At 34.3% G+C, this 16,314-nt stretch overlaps 2 protein-coding genes across 2 annotated transcripts; one reads left to right on the top strand and one right to left on the bottom strand.

Annotated features, from left to right (window-relative positions):
* Positions 1 to 4,555: 4,555 nt before the first annotated feature.
* Positions 4,556 to 5,622, top strand: LOC114392297. Its single transcript, XM_028353372.1, has one exon. The coding sequence runs from the start codon at positions 4,687 to 4,689 to the stop codon at positions 5,242 to 5,244; it is 558 nt and encodes a 185-aa protein (XP_028209173.1). The 5' UTR covers positions 4,556 to 4,686; the 3' UTR covers positions 5,245 to 5,622.
* A 5,657-nt stretch (positions 5,623 to 11,279) lies between these two features.
* Positions 11,280 to 15,138, bottom strand: LOC114393828 (trophinin-like). Its single transcript, XM_028355288.1, has 2 exons — positions 13,758 to 15,138; positions 11,280 to 11,795 (listed from the first exon to the last, which is right to left on the bottom strand). Exons 1-2 carry the CDS (start codon positions 14,910 to 14,912, stop codon positions 11,622 to 11,624), a joined length of 1,329 nt encoding a protein of 442 aa, XP_028211089.1. The 5' UTR covers positions 14,913 to 15,138; the 3' UTR covers positions 11,280 to 11,621.
* Between the last annotated feature and the right edge of the window lie 1,176 nt (positions 15,139 to 16,314).

Raw genomic sequence — 16,314 nt, 5'->3', positions numbered from 1 at the left:
GGATGAATTAAACTATTTATCCAATAAATTTGCTCGAGAGATCTGAAGTATCAATTACTTTCCATGAATGAACCCTCTGTTTGGAAGACACAAGATATACAAAAAAATGAAGAGAAAGGCAAGGAAGTGTACAAACTTCCGCTTTCTTCATCGGTTTGGTGCACGTAAAATGTTACAAAATAATTTAAAAATCTTGCAGAACCCACACAAAATTCTTTCCTCGCTCAGATGAGAAGAAACAAGCGGAAATGAACACTAAAAGAGCATTTTCGGTTTTTTAGGGTGGGTTTGGTTTGCATTTTCATTTTCTGTTTTAATTTTCAAAAGATTAGAATTCTGAAAATATGTTTGGTTTGACTTCTTGTTTTCTATTTTTAGGAAATAAAAACACCGAAAATGTGTTTGGTTTGAACTATTTTCATAACTAATGTATATTATTTTATATAAATGCCAAAAAAAAAAACAAGTGGAGAATTAATAAAATGAACTTGCAATTTAACTTGAAATAAAATCATCTTGCAATTTAACTCTAAATAATAAATAAGATAATACATGCCATTAAATATAAATGAAAGTTCTTAAGTCTGAATGTTAACAAAAGCTTAACATTAAATATAAATTCTTTTAAGATCTACGACAATTTTCCCATATTTTATTTGTTATGGTTTGTCGAACTTGTGTCATTTTAGCTCCTTGATTTTCGTTGACATCTTGTTGCTCTACACTTAACCATTGTTCATCCATATCCACGAGTTGTTGAGCAAATTGGTCATCCGCACCATTTTACATTCTTATAAAATTATGTATAGTGCAACAAACAATGGGAATTAATCTTTGTCTTCTAATGGGATAACTTGACATCAATTTCAAAATTGGAAATCTTGCTTTCAAAACTCCAAAACATCTTTCAATGACATTCCTTAATGAAGAGTATTTGTAATTGAATAATTCTTCTTTTCCACGTGGATGTCCACCTCCTTCACGAAAATCATGCAAATGATATATGTTTCTTCTGAAAGGGGCAAGATAGCCTGACATGTTAGGAAATTCAGAGTTGACCAAATAGAATTGATCTGCAACAAGAACAATTCATCTATTCAATAAGAATGTATGTTCTGGATTATAACAATCATTACGTTAAACTAATAAATAAATAAATAAAAGATAAACATACCTCCGTTAGGCTTTGGGAAATTATTTTCGGGAGATAAAGCATCTAAAAATACCCTTGAATTGTTTGTCGTCCCTTCCTAACCAGAATAAACAAATGTGAAAAGCATATCAAAATCACACACAGCTAATACATTTTGTGTCACCAACACTTTTCTTCCACGAAAAGCAGTTTGTTTAGAAGCAAAAGTCCAAGCAAATACATGCGTTCCATCAATGGCACCAATGTAATCCTACATTTATAATGATTTTAACATGATACTTACTTCACTAGAAAAATATAAATAAACTAAATTATTAATAAAGAAATACCTTGAAGTATGGGTAGTATTTTGGATTGCCCCTAATATGAGGATGTGTACTTGTTTGGTTTCTTTGATGGATTATGTCAGTGCCTAACTTGCAAACTGCTTTTAGGATAATCCGGAACCACTTGCTCACCGTGTGCAATGAATGTTGAAACCGTTCATCAACTACCCGATGATGCAAGTTATGACATATTATAATCAAGAACATTGCAACCACTTCCTCTATGCTGACTTTCTTACCATCACATAAATTACCAATTTCCTTTAAAGTTTCACAAAAAATCATAAATATATCTTTCTTCATCCGGAAGTTCTCATAACATCTTGTTTCATGACCTACTAAGAATTCTATGGTATACATTTTTTTCGGTCAACATAGATGTCCTACATGGAGTTTTATCAATAAAAACTCTGTTCATATTCCATGATGGTCATAACTAACACTAAATCCATTAAATTGTCATAATCATCCAATTCAGAATCTATGCTACTTGAACTATCATAAGATGAATTCAAAGACATACTACCTGCACATATAAATAATGTAAAGCATTAATTAAAAATATTGTCTGATAATATAACCTACCATTATACCAAGCATAATGTACACAATGATTTATAAAAACATAAAGTAATCCATCACACCACAATAAAATTAAACAAGTTTAGACACATGACATAAACATTTTGAATAAACATTTGCCTCCAATGCTCAACAAGAGATTCTATCAATTGCTTCCTTCGCTCTACACCCATTACTATGAACATTTGCCTTCAATGCTCACTTGTAAACTTCTCCATCAACTTAAAGTAAGCTAAAGTGGGAACATCTTGCATGTTGTCCAAGAATTCCATGCATGCTTTTGTTGAATAAGGATCACTTATTGGACTAGTAGCTTGAAAAGTTTGAGAAGTCTTTCCCTTATATTGCTCCTCTCTAGCTCTTGAAGTTGTTGTCCTTTGGCTCATTGAATCACTCCATATGATTACAATTTTGTCTAACATCTATTTGTTAGAAGTTTTTCCCTCTTTACAGCGACGTTCACTCAAAGAAAATGTTCCCTTCCTTTTGTGCCTAAGCCCTTTCATATCATACTTCTCATCATCAGAAACATTAATATGAATCCCTTTTGTAAGGAAATCATCTTCCATGGCTCTCTCCTCATCAGAATTTGGTGGCTCTTGAGTAGAAGCATGACTTAGTTTCTCAGTTGTTGTGCTTAAATTGAATATGTCATCGAGGATATCATAGTCGTACTCAAAACCATGTTTCTTGAAACTCTTGTAATGTCTTCCTTTCTATAAAAGATAAAGTGTACAATGTCAATACTAAGCAATGACAACATACAACAATAACAATAACAATAATTTTAGGATCAAGATATACCTTAATTAATTCGTCCCATATTTCATCAGGGGCATTCACTTTGTTGGATTCCATTTCCCAAGTAACTCCGGTACGGGTTAGCAAAGTAGAAAAATCACGATGCACTTGTCTCAGACGATTAAACTTAGACTTTAGCTTGTCCACACCATAATTAGTTTGGATCATCTCAAACAAGTCCTTGTTAATTTCTTCCCATGTGGTAGTTTTGAAGGTTGACCCTTCTAATTGTCCATTTTTCACTCTCTCATAAATTTTTTCAATGAAAGCCTTTGTGTTTGCAACCGACCACCCATAACTTCACCCTTCTCACTTTTTCCTCCCATCTTAGGCCAAGAACACCATGTCAACAATGCATATAACAATGATTATATTTATGTCATCTTAGACAAACCACAATAGAAATGAAGAGAAGCAATAAGTGAATAAAAGCATTGAGATTTAGAATCAAATTTGCATCTATACGTGTAATGCCTATCACTTCTATCACTCATACACTTGTTCATATTATAATCATTTCTCACTAATAATTCAAGTTCATAGCCACAAAATCTGTAAAGTGTTAACAGAACAAGTTGATCCTATTAACATACACACGGTTACTTATTAGTAGAGAATAAAATGGGCATTTCAAGTTAAATGATCAATCAATATAACATTCTCTTCTAAACTTATTCAGTGAAAAAAATCCCTTAATAGATAATTAAACTCCACTTAACAAACTCAATCTTCAAATTCAAAGAAATGTTCCCAATTTGTCACAAACCCTAAATCAAAGAAATGTTCTCAACTATCTCAAAAACCTTAAATCAAAGAAATACTTGGTGCAACGACGAGTGTTACCACAAGTACGATGATGACAACTCCCACTAGTGATTGTGCGAAGACAATTGAAGAAGTAAAAGGAAATGTTGAAGCATCCAAGAAAACTTTTGCGCTTTGTTTTTTGTCGAAGAAGGAGAGAAGTGTAGAGAAGCGTGTGAAGGAAAGGAAGAAAATGTATTTTTAGATTTGTTTAAAATTATATTCCTTGCCACCGCGTTTTCATTTTACCCAAAATGAAGTTTCTGTTTTCAACTGAAAATACTGAAAACAGGATTTTATTGTTTCCATTTTTTGGTTCGTTTGGAAAAATATTTTTACTGAAAATATTTTAAAAAATTCAACCAAACACATTTCCATTACCATTTTCTATTTATAATGAAAATGAAAACATAAAACAACCAAACCAAACATCCCCTTTATTGATTGAGAAGTAACATGTCATTTTTTATTTAATATATATTTTTCATTTTTTTTACTTTTCAAATATTTTCCTACTATGTTACTTTATTTTTCTTCAATTAAACAACTTTTATTTTTATTTTATTTATCACCTTTTTTTTTCTTTTCTTTTTTCACCTATCTACTTTATCTCCTTCTATTTCTTTTTCCTTTATCGGACACAACCTAAGGCTTTACAGCCCAGAAAATCAACTGGGCTTTAGAAACAAGTATTTTTTGTTGAAAAAGCAACCAGAAGGTGATCCCCGTAGTAGTCAGCCCAACAGGCCGATGTCAAAAGGCCCAGAAGCCCAACCCGTCCTTGAAATTCGGTACACCGCAAGTGCGTATTCCGAAAAAGGACACGTGGCAATGTAAATCTAGTGGTCAAATCAAAGTGACACACTAGCGTTACGTGCAGCCTCCATAATATCCCACGACACGAGGAAACCCATTTCAATTTCTATTCTGTTTCTTCTTCTTTTCTCATCTCAACTGAAAAAATAAATAGTTGCTCAGATCCGTGTTACTCTCCCCAGACCCAATTGCGTCAAATTCACGATGATCACCATCATGATGGTCGCCGACACCGTCGCCGTAACCGCCGCCAAAGGCCTCGGCGTCCTTCGGGCCTATCAATCCACCTGTAACTTTTCCGTCGCCGATCAGATCTCCGCCATGATTCAGACTTACGACGCCGTCGCGCCGCCGCCGGTCAAGCCTACTACCTACAGGCTAAGACGCCGAACGCTCCTCCGGAGAAAACAACTTACCAAACGCAGATTATCAGGTGACGACTCCGGGGACGCCGGGAACGAGGGGTTCCTCTTCGGTGACGGCGGAGACGGTCCTTTTGGAGGTGGAGGTGACTTCGGTGGCGGCGGCGTCGGTGGTGGTGGTTGGAATTTCAATAGATTTGGGGGTGGAAACAATTGGGATGAACCGTCATCTTCGGTTCCGGACCCTGCGTTCGATTTCGTGTATCAGGTGCTGTCGTGGATTATGCTCTCGAATTGCTTGCATTTTTCGTTCAAGAGGATTGTTCGAATTGTTGCAGCGGGGTCGATTGTGGATTCCGATAGGGAAAAGGTTCCCGCCAGATTGGTTCCAATTTGCTGATTTGGTACCCTTTTAAGCCGGTTCATGGATCAAATCATCCATAATTACGCATTGCATCCCTGTTTAAATTGTGCATTTGCTGTAAATAATGTTGTATATAATAATTTATCATTTAATTGACTAATTCCAAGGTAATTATTTTGCTGTACTTATGGTTTGTCTTAGTGAATTGTTTATAATTTGATAGATAGTTTGGGCACATTGACTCGTTTATAGCTAAGTTATACCCTTTACATGTTTAGTGGAAGAAATAAGTTTCTAGGTTGAATGATTCATTACCGCATCATCATTTGGGGAAGTACTGCATTGAAGGCATGTATCATCCCTCTTAAATGTTTTAGATATTAATCCTGTATAGAGGCAATAACTTTTTGTGGATGTTTCTTGCTAATAGCTTCAATCTTCCAATTCGAGGTCACATCTTTTTTTCTGTGCCTATTCGGTGTTGGTGCCAACAATTTACAATGCGTGTCGTAAAAAATTCTGATTTGTTTTTATGTTGTAGCTATCATGTTCTATTCTTTTTTCTTCTGTTGGCTTCAATAGTAATTGTTGTTGAAGAATATTCCTTGTCAGTCGAATGAATGGTCCGAAGCAATTAGAATATGGGAAGTTTTATATGATCAATAATGCACCAGCTCATTGTGCTTTTATTTTGCTCTTAGTGTTTTTTTTTTTTTGGAACTTATATTAGGGGCTTTATAATGTGACTTTCTATTGACCATTTGTTTATTCGAAAGGAATGACCAATATGTGTATTTTTATGCTTGTCCAAAGATGGTTCTTCCTGACTTGTGTGTCAGAAAGAGATAACTTGATTCTATTTAGTATATTTTTGTTTCTTTGCGTTGCTCGCTTTGTTGGTTGTTCTTTCCCGGCTACCATGTAAGTCTTCAACATCCCGTTGCCTTCAAAAATGAAAATTGTGGCCCTAGTAACAAATGCAAGAATTTTTAACATGATTAATGATATTAGAGAAAACTTGTATATGGAGTCAAAATGATGAAGTTGGTTGTAAGGAGTTATAGAAGTTATTTGCTATAGGAGGTTTTGGATAAATTTCATACCTAGTATTTATAGTATAAGAAAATAAGAATTATATTTTTTCATGGGTTAAAATTACCTTATGCTCTTAAATTTTTAAAAGTTTACTAATTTAATTTCTTCAGAAGTTGATGTATGTAAGTTGATTGAATTAATGAGAAAAGTTTGATTTAGTTTACCTCCTATTTTCGTATCCAATAAATGTATGTGGAGAAGTTAATTGAAATTGACACATGTTATTTGACCAAAAAAAGCAACCTCTTGTCTTTTTGCAAACTGTTATATTATAATAATTATATGATATATCATAATATATTAGATAGTCTGATAACGAGTGTTGTGTTCGGGGACCGGGGATATAGTTATATTGTTCCATTTGTTTACCAGACCATCTTTGTTTATACTTTATAGCAGTACCTTGGTATTTAGTGTGAGAACTTTGTGTGAGCATGACTTCTATGTTTGTTTGGTCATTTTTTGCTTAATTTTGTAATGGTTTTGTGGACTCGTCCAGCAATTTTATGTTGTATTTCGTCCTCACTTGAGATCAAAAGAAGTGGTTTTATTGCTTCTAAATGGCAAGGCTGTAGCCTATCTTCCAACCTCTCTGTAGTTGCCATCAACCTTAGATTGTTGGGTTGGATCTGTCGATGTCAACCTCAAGTTCATATTCTCTCCCTTAACGTCGAAACCCACCTCCACTGCCCCTTGGTCTCCACCACCCCATATGGCTCTGCCACCAAGAATTCTGCAGTGCCTTCCACATTTAACTCCTCGTAACCTTCAAGCTCCAACCGCACATGGCACCGCCACTGAGAATTCTGTGATACATCCGACATCCAACTCCTTGCAGGAATGCCTGTTGTGGCAATTTGTTGGTTAAAATTGAAAGTAACTCTAACTTTTGTTGTTCACGTAGATTGTACACGGTGCCCATCTTCAATGTTGTTCTACCATTATATTGTGCGATGTATTCAATTCGTGTGTAGTAAAATGGGGTATGTTAAAATAAGTCTGTGTGTAATAAAATATGGTATGTTAATAAGTTCATGCCGAGAAAAGGTAATTAAGTTGTGATCAGGTGGCAAACTAAGGGGGAGTTTACTTGTAACTTTTCTTTTGTTTCAGTTTCTATTTTTATTATTTAATTAATACAAAACTGTCACCTTATTTTTAATCTTTAATGTATTTCATTTTTAAAGATTTGTACATGAAATACTGAAAACAACTTTTTCTTCTTTTCTCCAAAACATTGAAAACAGAAAACACATTGAAAACAATGTGACAGTTTTGTACTTAAAAAATAAAAACAGAAAATAAAATCAGGAAACAAAAATATAATTGAACGCCTACTAAGCTACTCATATATTGTAAAGTTTTGGACTTCATATCTTGGATTTTCTTTAAATGATTAGTGCATTAAGTTTACTTCTCGCTTCAGGATAAGGCTTTGTTACGGTTAGTAAAATGCAGATCTTATGCAAACAAAATATTTATGCTTTTTTATAGGCTCTTTGCCCAACTTTCTTTTTCTTTTATGGAATGACGACGAGCAAACTAGAAAAAGTCCATCATGAAAATAGGTCACCCTCGTGTTTGAATTGTAGTCTAGGAGATCATCCTCAGTGACAAACCAAGCCGCCCAAATCTCCTAAAAGGGAGTGCTACTTTCCTTTCAAGGCTCTTTATTTAGAATTTAGATTTAAAAGTGTTAAAGGTAAACATAAATTGAGTTGAGTTAAATTTGACTTATTTTAATAGATCAAAATACTTTAATTTGAATTGAGTATGTTTTGTGTATTCTTTCATATTAATTTCAAATTGAATAGATTCAATCAATAACGAGTTGAATCTATTAGGTCCACAACCTTTTAAATAATTATAAATAAATAAATAAAATATGAATAATAATTAAAAAATATATTACATCAACGAGTCGAGTAATCAAGTTTACAAGTTTGAAAATAAAAATTTAATATCCAAACCAAAGGTCATCAGATATATGAACGGACCAAATCGAGTACAACCCAAACAATGTCAAACCCATTGTTTGTATGAGTATTAATAGAAAACAAAGATATGAAAAGGGGATGAGATAAGACTATGGGCTACACATAAAAAAACATTTTCCCCCTACTGAGGGAATGTTTATTGTATTTTGATTTTTTTTTGTTTTACATTTAAAAAATAAATATATTTTATAGAATTATAAATAACTTTGTGTTAAGAAGAACAATATAGTAAAAATACTTAATTTGTGAGTAAATATAAGTTAGTATAAAAAGTTCTTTATACAATTTATTATACTCACGTAAATAAGTGAAGAGAAATTTATTTGCTCGTTTTCTTGTTATTGTTATTTATCCAAATAATATATCTTTTTCTATTTTCTTCTCTATCACTTTTTTGTTTTAATTATTAATTATTATAACACTTTGTCTTTTAAAAGTATCTATATTTTTAAAGTATTTCATTAAGTGCCAACTAGTTCAAATATATTTTTCCTTCCATCTTTCCTACACCACCTTTTTCTGAGGTTCGGGGATGCCCATTTTGACTTAATTGGATTTGTGACCGAGTGTACCCATGGGATGCATTTCCCATGTTAGAGTGGGGTCCATGGAGAAGGATGTAAACATCTCAATATGGACATCACTTTGGAATCATGAATGTATAATCTCATCCTGCAATTTAGATTGTAATGCACTGTTTACGGGCAAACATTTTGATTTTGGTACAACTCATGAAAAATCGATCAGTTGACATTTATAAAGTTGCTTAAAAATATATAACGTTTTATTCCCATGACATTAATCATTCAAAATCATTAATGAGTATACAAAAATGCTAATATTATTTAAATTATTAAATACTTCAGTAAGTACCTCAAATTTCCTTTTTAAAATACTAAATTAATTATTTAATGTTTGGTTAGGAAACTGTTTTGAATTATTTTCTTGGCTCGATTATTCCGATTGAAAAAGTAGCATTTGATTTATAATTTAGGAGTTGTATGATATATTTTTTCTAATTTTAAATCTTTTAATTCAACACTAAGTTTTGAAATAAAATTATTAATAAAAAATATTAAATAATTCAAGAACGAATTGACTTATATACAACATAAACCGATTCCTTCAAAGTTTAATTTCCTCATTCTTGTTTCTTGGAAAGATATTATTTTTTCTTTTCCTCCTGAAAATGATAACAGAGTTATGATATGCGAAATAGTTGAGTGAGAGAGGTTAGAGGGATTCATTGTTGCATACGCAAACTGAAGCGTAGGGGTAGGTTGAGAGTTGAGACATCCATGCCGTATCGGGGATGTACGTATATGTACATTATACGTACATGGTTATTACCAACAAGAACATAGCTTCAGCTTGAAGATAGCAAGATAGGATCAGATTGACATAAAAAGATGAAAAAGAAAACCCAGAAGCACAGAAGAAATGACGAATGATGTACGGGTAAGCGATTAATGGCCAAATATAGCATACTATTCGGAAGCAAATAGAAAGTTGCAGAACGTTCAGTGCTGGATAAATGTGTAATTGCTGCCTTCGTCACTCTTTCAAGTCCCAATTCTCGACTACGGAAGTGGCATTTTATCTTCTCAGAATATGAGGTGCCCTATCTACCTTTGAAATAGTTTTGATACATGTTAGGAATATATTTATAATGAAAACATTATTTAATTATTCATGACTTATTAATTCTTCTGTTATAGTGAATATAATATAATATGATTGATCTTTTTTTTTTTTTTTTCTACTTCTCATATTACTTCCGGAAGCAGTGCAGAAGCAATTGCCTTATTGATCTCATCTTCCTTGGTGGCCTAGATCTCGAAGTTGTTTTAATCCCCTTTATGTTAGGATTATGTAGACAACATTTTTTAGGTCAAAAAGTACACTGATTGGTGGATTCGGCCCACTCAAAAATTATATTTTTGAGCCGCTGTTTTTGGGCTGATCCGGTGTTATGGGCCTGATGATACTCTAATGGAGTTGCTACTAGCTAGGAATTGAAAAATCTTTATTATTTTTTATTATTATGTTATTGATTTCGAATATTTATTGGTTTTGTGAATGATTAATTTCTGTCAAAAAATATGATTAATTATCTTTAATGTGATTTTTTCCTATAATCATATTTTTCCCCTTTTATAAGACTTGAATCCGAAATGTTACTTAAAAAAATTATATCTACTAATGACTTGTCGGTAAAAAATCTTTACTATGAGAAACTACACAAAGTGATTTTTTATGTAGACAAATGTGTAAACTCTGTTGACACAACTAAACAGAGTCGTCTGGCTTTGGAATTGTATATGCTACGAAGATAGATACAATATGATATCGTATGATGATACGATAAGATTATAACCGCACCCAGGAAGGATATCACTATTTAGACAGGAAAACTTGAAGGCTCCAATTATATGAACTATCATACTTTGAATTATTAAGTTCAAATTACTTGGCATTCTAATATATTATAGGGTTAATTGCATTTTTTCCGCCAAAATTTCACATGATTATATGGTACCATATTTTTTATTTCATGGCTTGAATAACAAACCACAACTTGGGAGTGTGGATTCTGTGCTGTCGATGAAGAGAATATAGAATCTTAACCATTTGATTATAATTTTATAATTAACAATTTAAGAAAACATGCACTTAAAATGGGGGCGGGGAATTAAATTGTTACATCTCGACTGCAGGCAATCCTAGTGAAACAACAAGCATAAATGATAAACATTAACAAGTCTCTTTTTTTTTTTTGTCAACAAATATTAACAGGTTTCGTCAACATACCGTGGCGTGAGGAGCATGACAAAAGTGAAAACTGAGTCCATACATAAGTTCACAAGCAAAACAAAAAAAAGTGAAAACTGAGTCCATACATAAGTTCACAAGCAAAACAAAATCGTCCGGGGAACGTGGGAACAAATATTCTGTGAATCACGATGTCTTTCCATAGAGTAAGTGTAACCGGAACGCATTCTCTATTCATAATTTTAGGAAATAACAAATGTCTTTCTTAATATGCAAACAATCCAAACACGAGATAACAAATAGAAAAAGAATATGGCAATTCTATTAAGGGCAAATTTGGGTGATGGCAATGAGAATTTTAATTTCAAGACATAGCCAGAATGAAATAAACCATACATCACATATCATATGAAGGGTGACAGCATTCAAAAAGCAGTCCTTACCTATCACCCCCTAACTATAAGGCCAAAGGAAATGGGGGTTGTTGGTGATGTAAAAACCTATATGGCATGATAATCAAAGGAAAAAGAGAAAAGGACAAAAGAATTCCTAATCAGCCATCTTAGCCAACCGGTGAACGGTGCCTCTAGCAATCCTATTACCAGGATCAATCTTCAGCACGGTCCTAAGGTCTTCAGCACCAAGTCTGTACTTTTCCATACTCTCATACAACAGAGCACGCTGTACCAGGACAGATACATTGGTTTCATCATTTTCAAGAACCTGCACAACAAATGTCAATTCAGAACATTCTTCCTTATTATTATATGCTGATCAAGAAAATGACATGGTTCAAATCATCATAAAAGGTGACATAAATGTGTAGTGGAACTCATGGACCAGTCAAGCCATCCATCCTAAACTTTGAAACTTATTACTGAATTGAATACACATGCTGCATAAGGTCTTAAGCAAACTATAAATAGGACAAGGCACTGATCTACTAGTGGAACTTAAAGCCAAAAAAATATTTACTAGAACATGGATATTTGAGCACAGGGTTGTCAGAAATTAATTTTGAAATTTCAAGTCATGTTGAGATGTATGTTTTTATTCCATAAACCCAAGCACTAGTACCTAGAAATAAGGCAACAAAGTAATTATGAGTTATTTACTCAACCGAAGGCATCATGTCCTGATGGTTCAAGGAGTTCTATATAAGTAGGTTTTGAATCAGTTGAGTTATAAACCAAGTAGGTGGTAACTTTTAAGAATGGCATCAGAGTTGGTTATTTGATCCACTTTTGTTTAAAACCCTATGGAGTATGGACTCATCGTTAAACATCAATACCTGCCTTCAATACTCCTCTAGCCAAGTTCCTATCTTTGATGGTGAATTTTATAACTATTGGAGTGACCAAACAATGACTTTCTTCATTTCTCAAGTTCTTTGTAATGTTGTAGAAGAAGAATATCAAGAACAATCACAACAAGTGGCTTTGCAAGGAAATCAACTGAAGAAGTATAAAGAAACTTTGAAGAGAGATGCAGGTGCTCGTACGAGCAAATGCATTCATCCAATAAATTTGGCATTATTAAGAAGACAAAAGAAAGTTGGGAAACTCGGCAAAATAAGTATTCTGTATGCAAAAACTCTGAAGAGAACCTTGAGTAGCTGTCCATGATAGGAAGTCAAAGGACCAAAAGGTGTGTGATTTTCCACGAAAGCGGTTTAGATTGTTAATCAAATCAGAAGCTATTAAGATACTATCAGGTTTCAAGAAAAGCTGATTGTTGAGAAAGTTCTTAGCAGCTTGCCACAAAATTTGATTATATTGTTGCTATCCAGGAAGATCCAAAGATTTTTGTAATATAATATGCAGTATAAAGAACTGACAAATTCTCTTGAAGCTCTAACCTGGAGAAAGAATGGGCAGGCTTTTAGATTAGCCTTTGGAGGAAGCTTTACAATCAAGTTTTTTTTTCTTTTTTTTAAAGAAAGACGCAGAGAGAGAAAAAGGTACAACAGCAATCAGCCACTAAGCAAAGGAGGAAGATCTAGTAGAGAATGTGATAGAGGAAGGCCAAACCAAGAAAGGTCAAGGAACAATGACAGGACCACTCCTCAATGCTCTCTATTTTGCAAGAAAAACAATTATCATAGCAACCAGTGCTGGTCTAAACAATGTACCAAAAGCAGAAATTCAGATCACAAGGTGAAACTATCCAATGAAGGAGAAGAATGAAGCTTGATTTTAGAAAACATGGAAGGCACATTGTAGCATATTATACAATGAATTGGTTTTATTAGTTATTAAATTTCTAAAGTCATGATGCATGCAAATCAAATTATTAGTTCCAAAAAGTAAGGCACTATTCTAATTAGCAATTACTTCTTAAATAAGGCACTATGTAATTATGGTTCAACCGTTCAAGTGTGTAATAATCCTTAAACTTTTCTAAGGATTCTATACAAGTAGGTGTTGTATGGGTTGCAAGGCAAGACCCAAAGAGATAATATGAACTTTGTTTTTATCTACTTGCTCCAAATATGTTCCATCACACCTTGCATTTCCTGCGGAATCTAATATTTTCTAGCAATATTAACCTTGTTTCCATCTCATGCTCTTTAGCTGATTAATTCACCAATAGTATAACACATTGCAGCTAGTTGTTTTAAATCATCCAACAATTCAATCTTAGCAATGACATTAGTGATATATCAACTAAAAAATCATGTAATACCTTTGTACAATCTGCCACTGCCTTTTTATACTCCCCAACTTCTTTGTAACAGGAAGCCCTGGACGACAAAACCTCCCCAGTGGTGGCACTATCCCCAGCTTTCTCTAGAAGGACGACAGCCCACGAAAGCCACTTAATAGCATCGGCAAACTGTCCCTGCTTGTAACTGTCCATCCCCTTGCCTTTGGCAGTGGAGCCTGAGACCCCAGCAGGAGGAGGAGGCAGCCCCTCAAGCTCAGTAGTGGTGCCACCCACATCTTGGCCTCCCCCACCAAACTCCGAATCCAAACCCCAATTGTCCTGTCCTCCAAATCCATCAGAGGCCGCAGCAGCACCTTCACCTGAGGCCGAGGAAGAAATCGTCGTGAAAAACATGTCCATTGGATCACCACCACCACCTGATCCCTGATTGGAAGCAGCAGCAGCAGTAGATCTAGTAAAATTGATATCAATTCCAGGAGAAGCAGTGGATGGGAACGCAGCGGAGCTGGGTTTGGAAGCATTTTGAAAATCTCCAAAACCATCGTCCCCCAAATCAACCTTTGGTCCTTTAGCAGCTGAGTTAAGAGTAGAAGATTGCTTGGATCCAATACCAGACAGAGAACTGAAGGGATCCTTGTTAGTATTAGAATTGGTTCCGATTCCAGAGCCCATGTTTCGCAATGAAGGACCCCCAAGATTGGGAGTGGTTTTATTGGCATTGACATTAAAACCCCCAGAGGATGATGCCCAACTAGCACTGCTCTGTGGCGTGGAGCCTGTTTTGGGCAAAGAATCAGCCATGTTTCCCATTGAGAAGGTTGTTGTTTTATTGGGCGCGGGAGCATTTTTGAGAGGAACGTTGGTCTTGGAACCCAGGCCCAGAGCAGAACTTACCAAATCTCCGAAAAGGTTAGGGTTCTTATTAACGATCCCGATGTTTTTGGAAGCGGAAGAAGGTTGAGGGGTTCCCCAACTCTTGCCGAAGATGTCTCCGACCATGGAGGGGGGCCCACCGGGCAAGGCGGTGGTCTGAGTGGGGGCGGGTCGGTGGGTCCATGCGGGTTGGGCAGAGGAATAGGAGGAAGTTGGTTTGGGGTTTTTCTGGTCGTTAAGAGATTTGGGACGGTTGGATCCGATGCCGAGATCGAAATCGAAATTGAAGTTGGAATTCATTTCTCAATTGGGCCAAGGGAAGGGAAGGAAAGGACAATGAATGAGATCTTGGACTCCAGAACGCTATTTTTGGTATCGTTAAAAGGGAAGGTGGATTGGAAAATAATCTGGCATATGCTAAATCTGTAAATTAACGGTTTTTAAAATGTTGAGTTTCATAAAGGTGCCCTGCCCAGGTTGCTGGCTCATCTTTCACGCAAGCTGTCAATCAATTGCTGTTTGTTTAGTAAAGAGTCTTCTAAGGAGAAGAGTAATTCTTTAACATGCCTAATCTAATCTTCGGTAATAAATTACACTTTAATTTGATGAAATATTTTCTCTGCTTTTTTCAATTGTAAAATTACATCATTTGTTTGAAAAATAAATAATAAAATAATACTTTCCAATTAAAATTTAAAAATACAAATAGTTACTATTTTTTTTTTAAATTAAACAAACTCTTAATAGACCTGACGCTACGTTACGAGAATTTATATTTTTCCACTCTACAATGTACTCAGCAATTTTCTTTAATATCGCCCCTTAACAAGGGAACTACATAATTTCATTGATAGAGCAAATGCCATTTATACTTATACCTATTGAATACTTGAATTGTTGTTGATATCTATTTTTTTTTATTTTTTTTTAAATCTCTTTCGTTGACCTCTTTTGAATAATAAACTAAGAGCCTCAGAGGTACGCGTTAAGAAGAATAATACATGACATCTTGATATATAAATTAAGAAAATTGATATAGTTTATAATTATTAAATATCAGCACAATTCATCAGTATAATTTATCTTATTTATTCCCACGATTTAGCAATTGATGAATATTTTATTTTTGAAACATAATTATTTTTTGCATAAAGAGATAAAAAGAAAACTTATCATACATGTATATTTTATCATAAACTCAACCATTATTTATTTAATAGGTACAATACATGCTCTGGGCACCATTGCATATGGCCAACTTGTTAGCTATGACAGTTCAATTATTCAAATATTAACGAATCAAAGCAAAAGCAGCCCCCGATTTGTTCGACCTCGTAGTTCCAGCACACTAGAATAAATGCACTTGAATATTATCCAACTTAAGCAGAAATAAAACAGAAGGCTCTTTACACAAAATGTGAAAAACAAAACCAGCACCACATTAGGTAAATTTCCAAGATTCAAGAAGAAGCAGATTGTGTACCAGAGGACAAGGAATCAAAACTGTTCTGAAATCATTATCCACACTAGCAAAGAAAATTGATTTATCAATGAAACAATTTAGCACGTGTTTCGATATGTGGCATGGTGATGCAACCTCGATTTTTTTCCACGGTCACATTGAAGCAACCCTTTGTTGCTTCTGATTTTTCACGGTCACACCACAATTTTGGCAGCCAGAATCGATTCTAAACGGTATCCA

This window comes from Glycine soja, chromosome 17 (assembly GCF_004193775.1).
Source record: "Glycine soja cultivar W05 chromosome 17, ASM419377v2, whole genome shotgun sequence".
NCBI lineage: Eukaryota > Viridiplantae > Streptophyta > Magnoliopsida > Fabales > Fabaceae > Glycine > Glycine soja.
This window is presented reverse-complemented; position numbering and strand designations above follow the sequence as displayed.

Excerpts from the sequence above, each read along its gene's own strand:
- LOC114393828 (XM_028355288.1), bottom strand. The coding sequence starts at position 14,912 with ATGAATTCCAACTTCAATTTCGATTTCGATCTCGGCATCGGATCCAAC. Across the intron at positions 11,796-13,757 it reads CAGTGGCAGATTGTACAAAG|GTTCTTGAAAATGATGAAAC; the intron begins GTATTACATGAT and ends TTTGTTGTGCAG.
- LOC114392297 (XM_028353372.1), top strand. The coding sequence starts at position 4,687 with ATGATCACCATCATGATGGTCGCCGACACCGTCGCCGTAACCGCCGCC.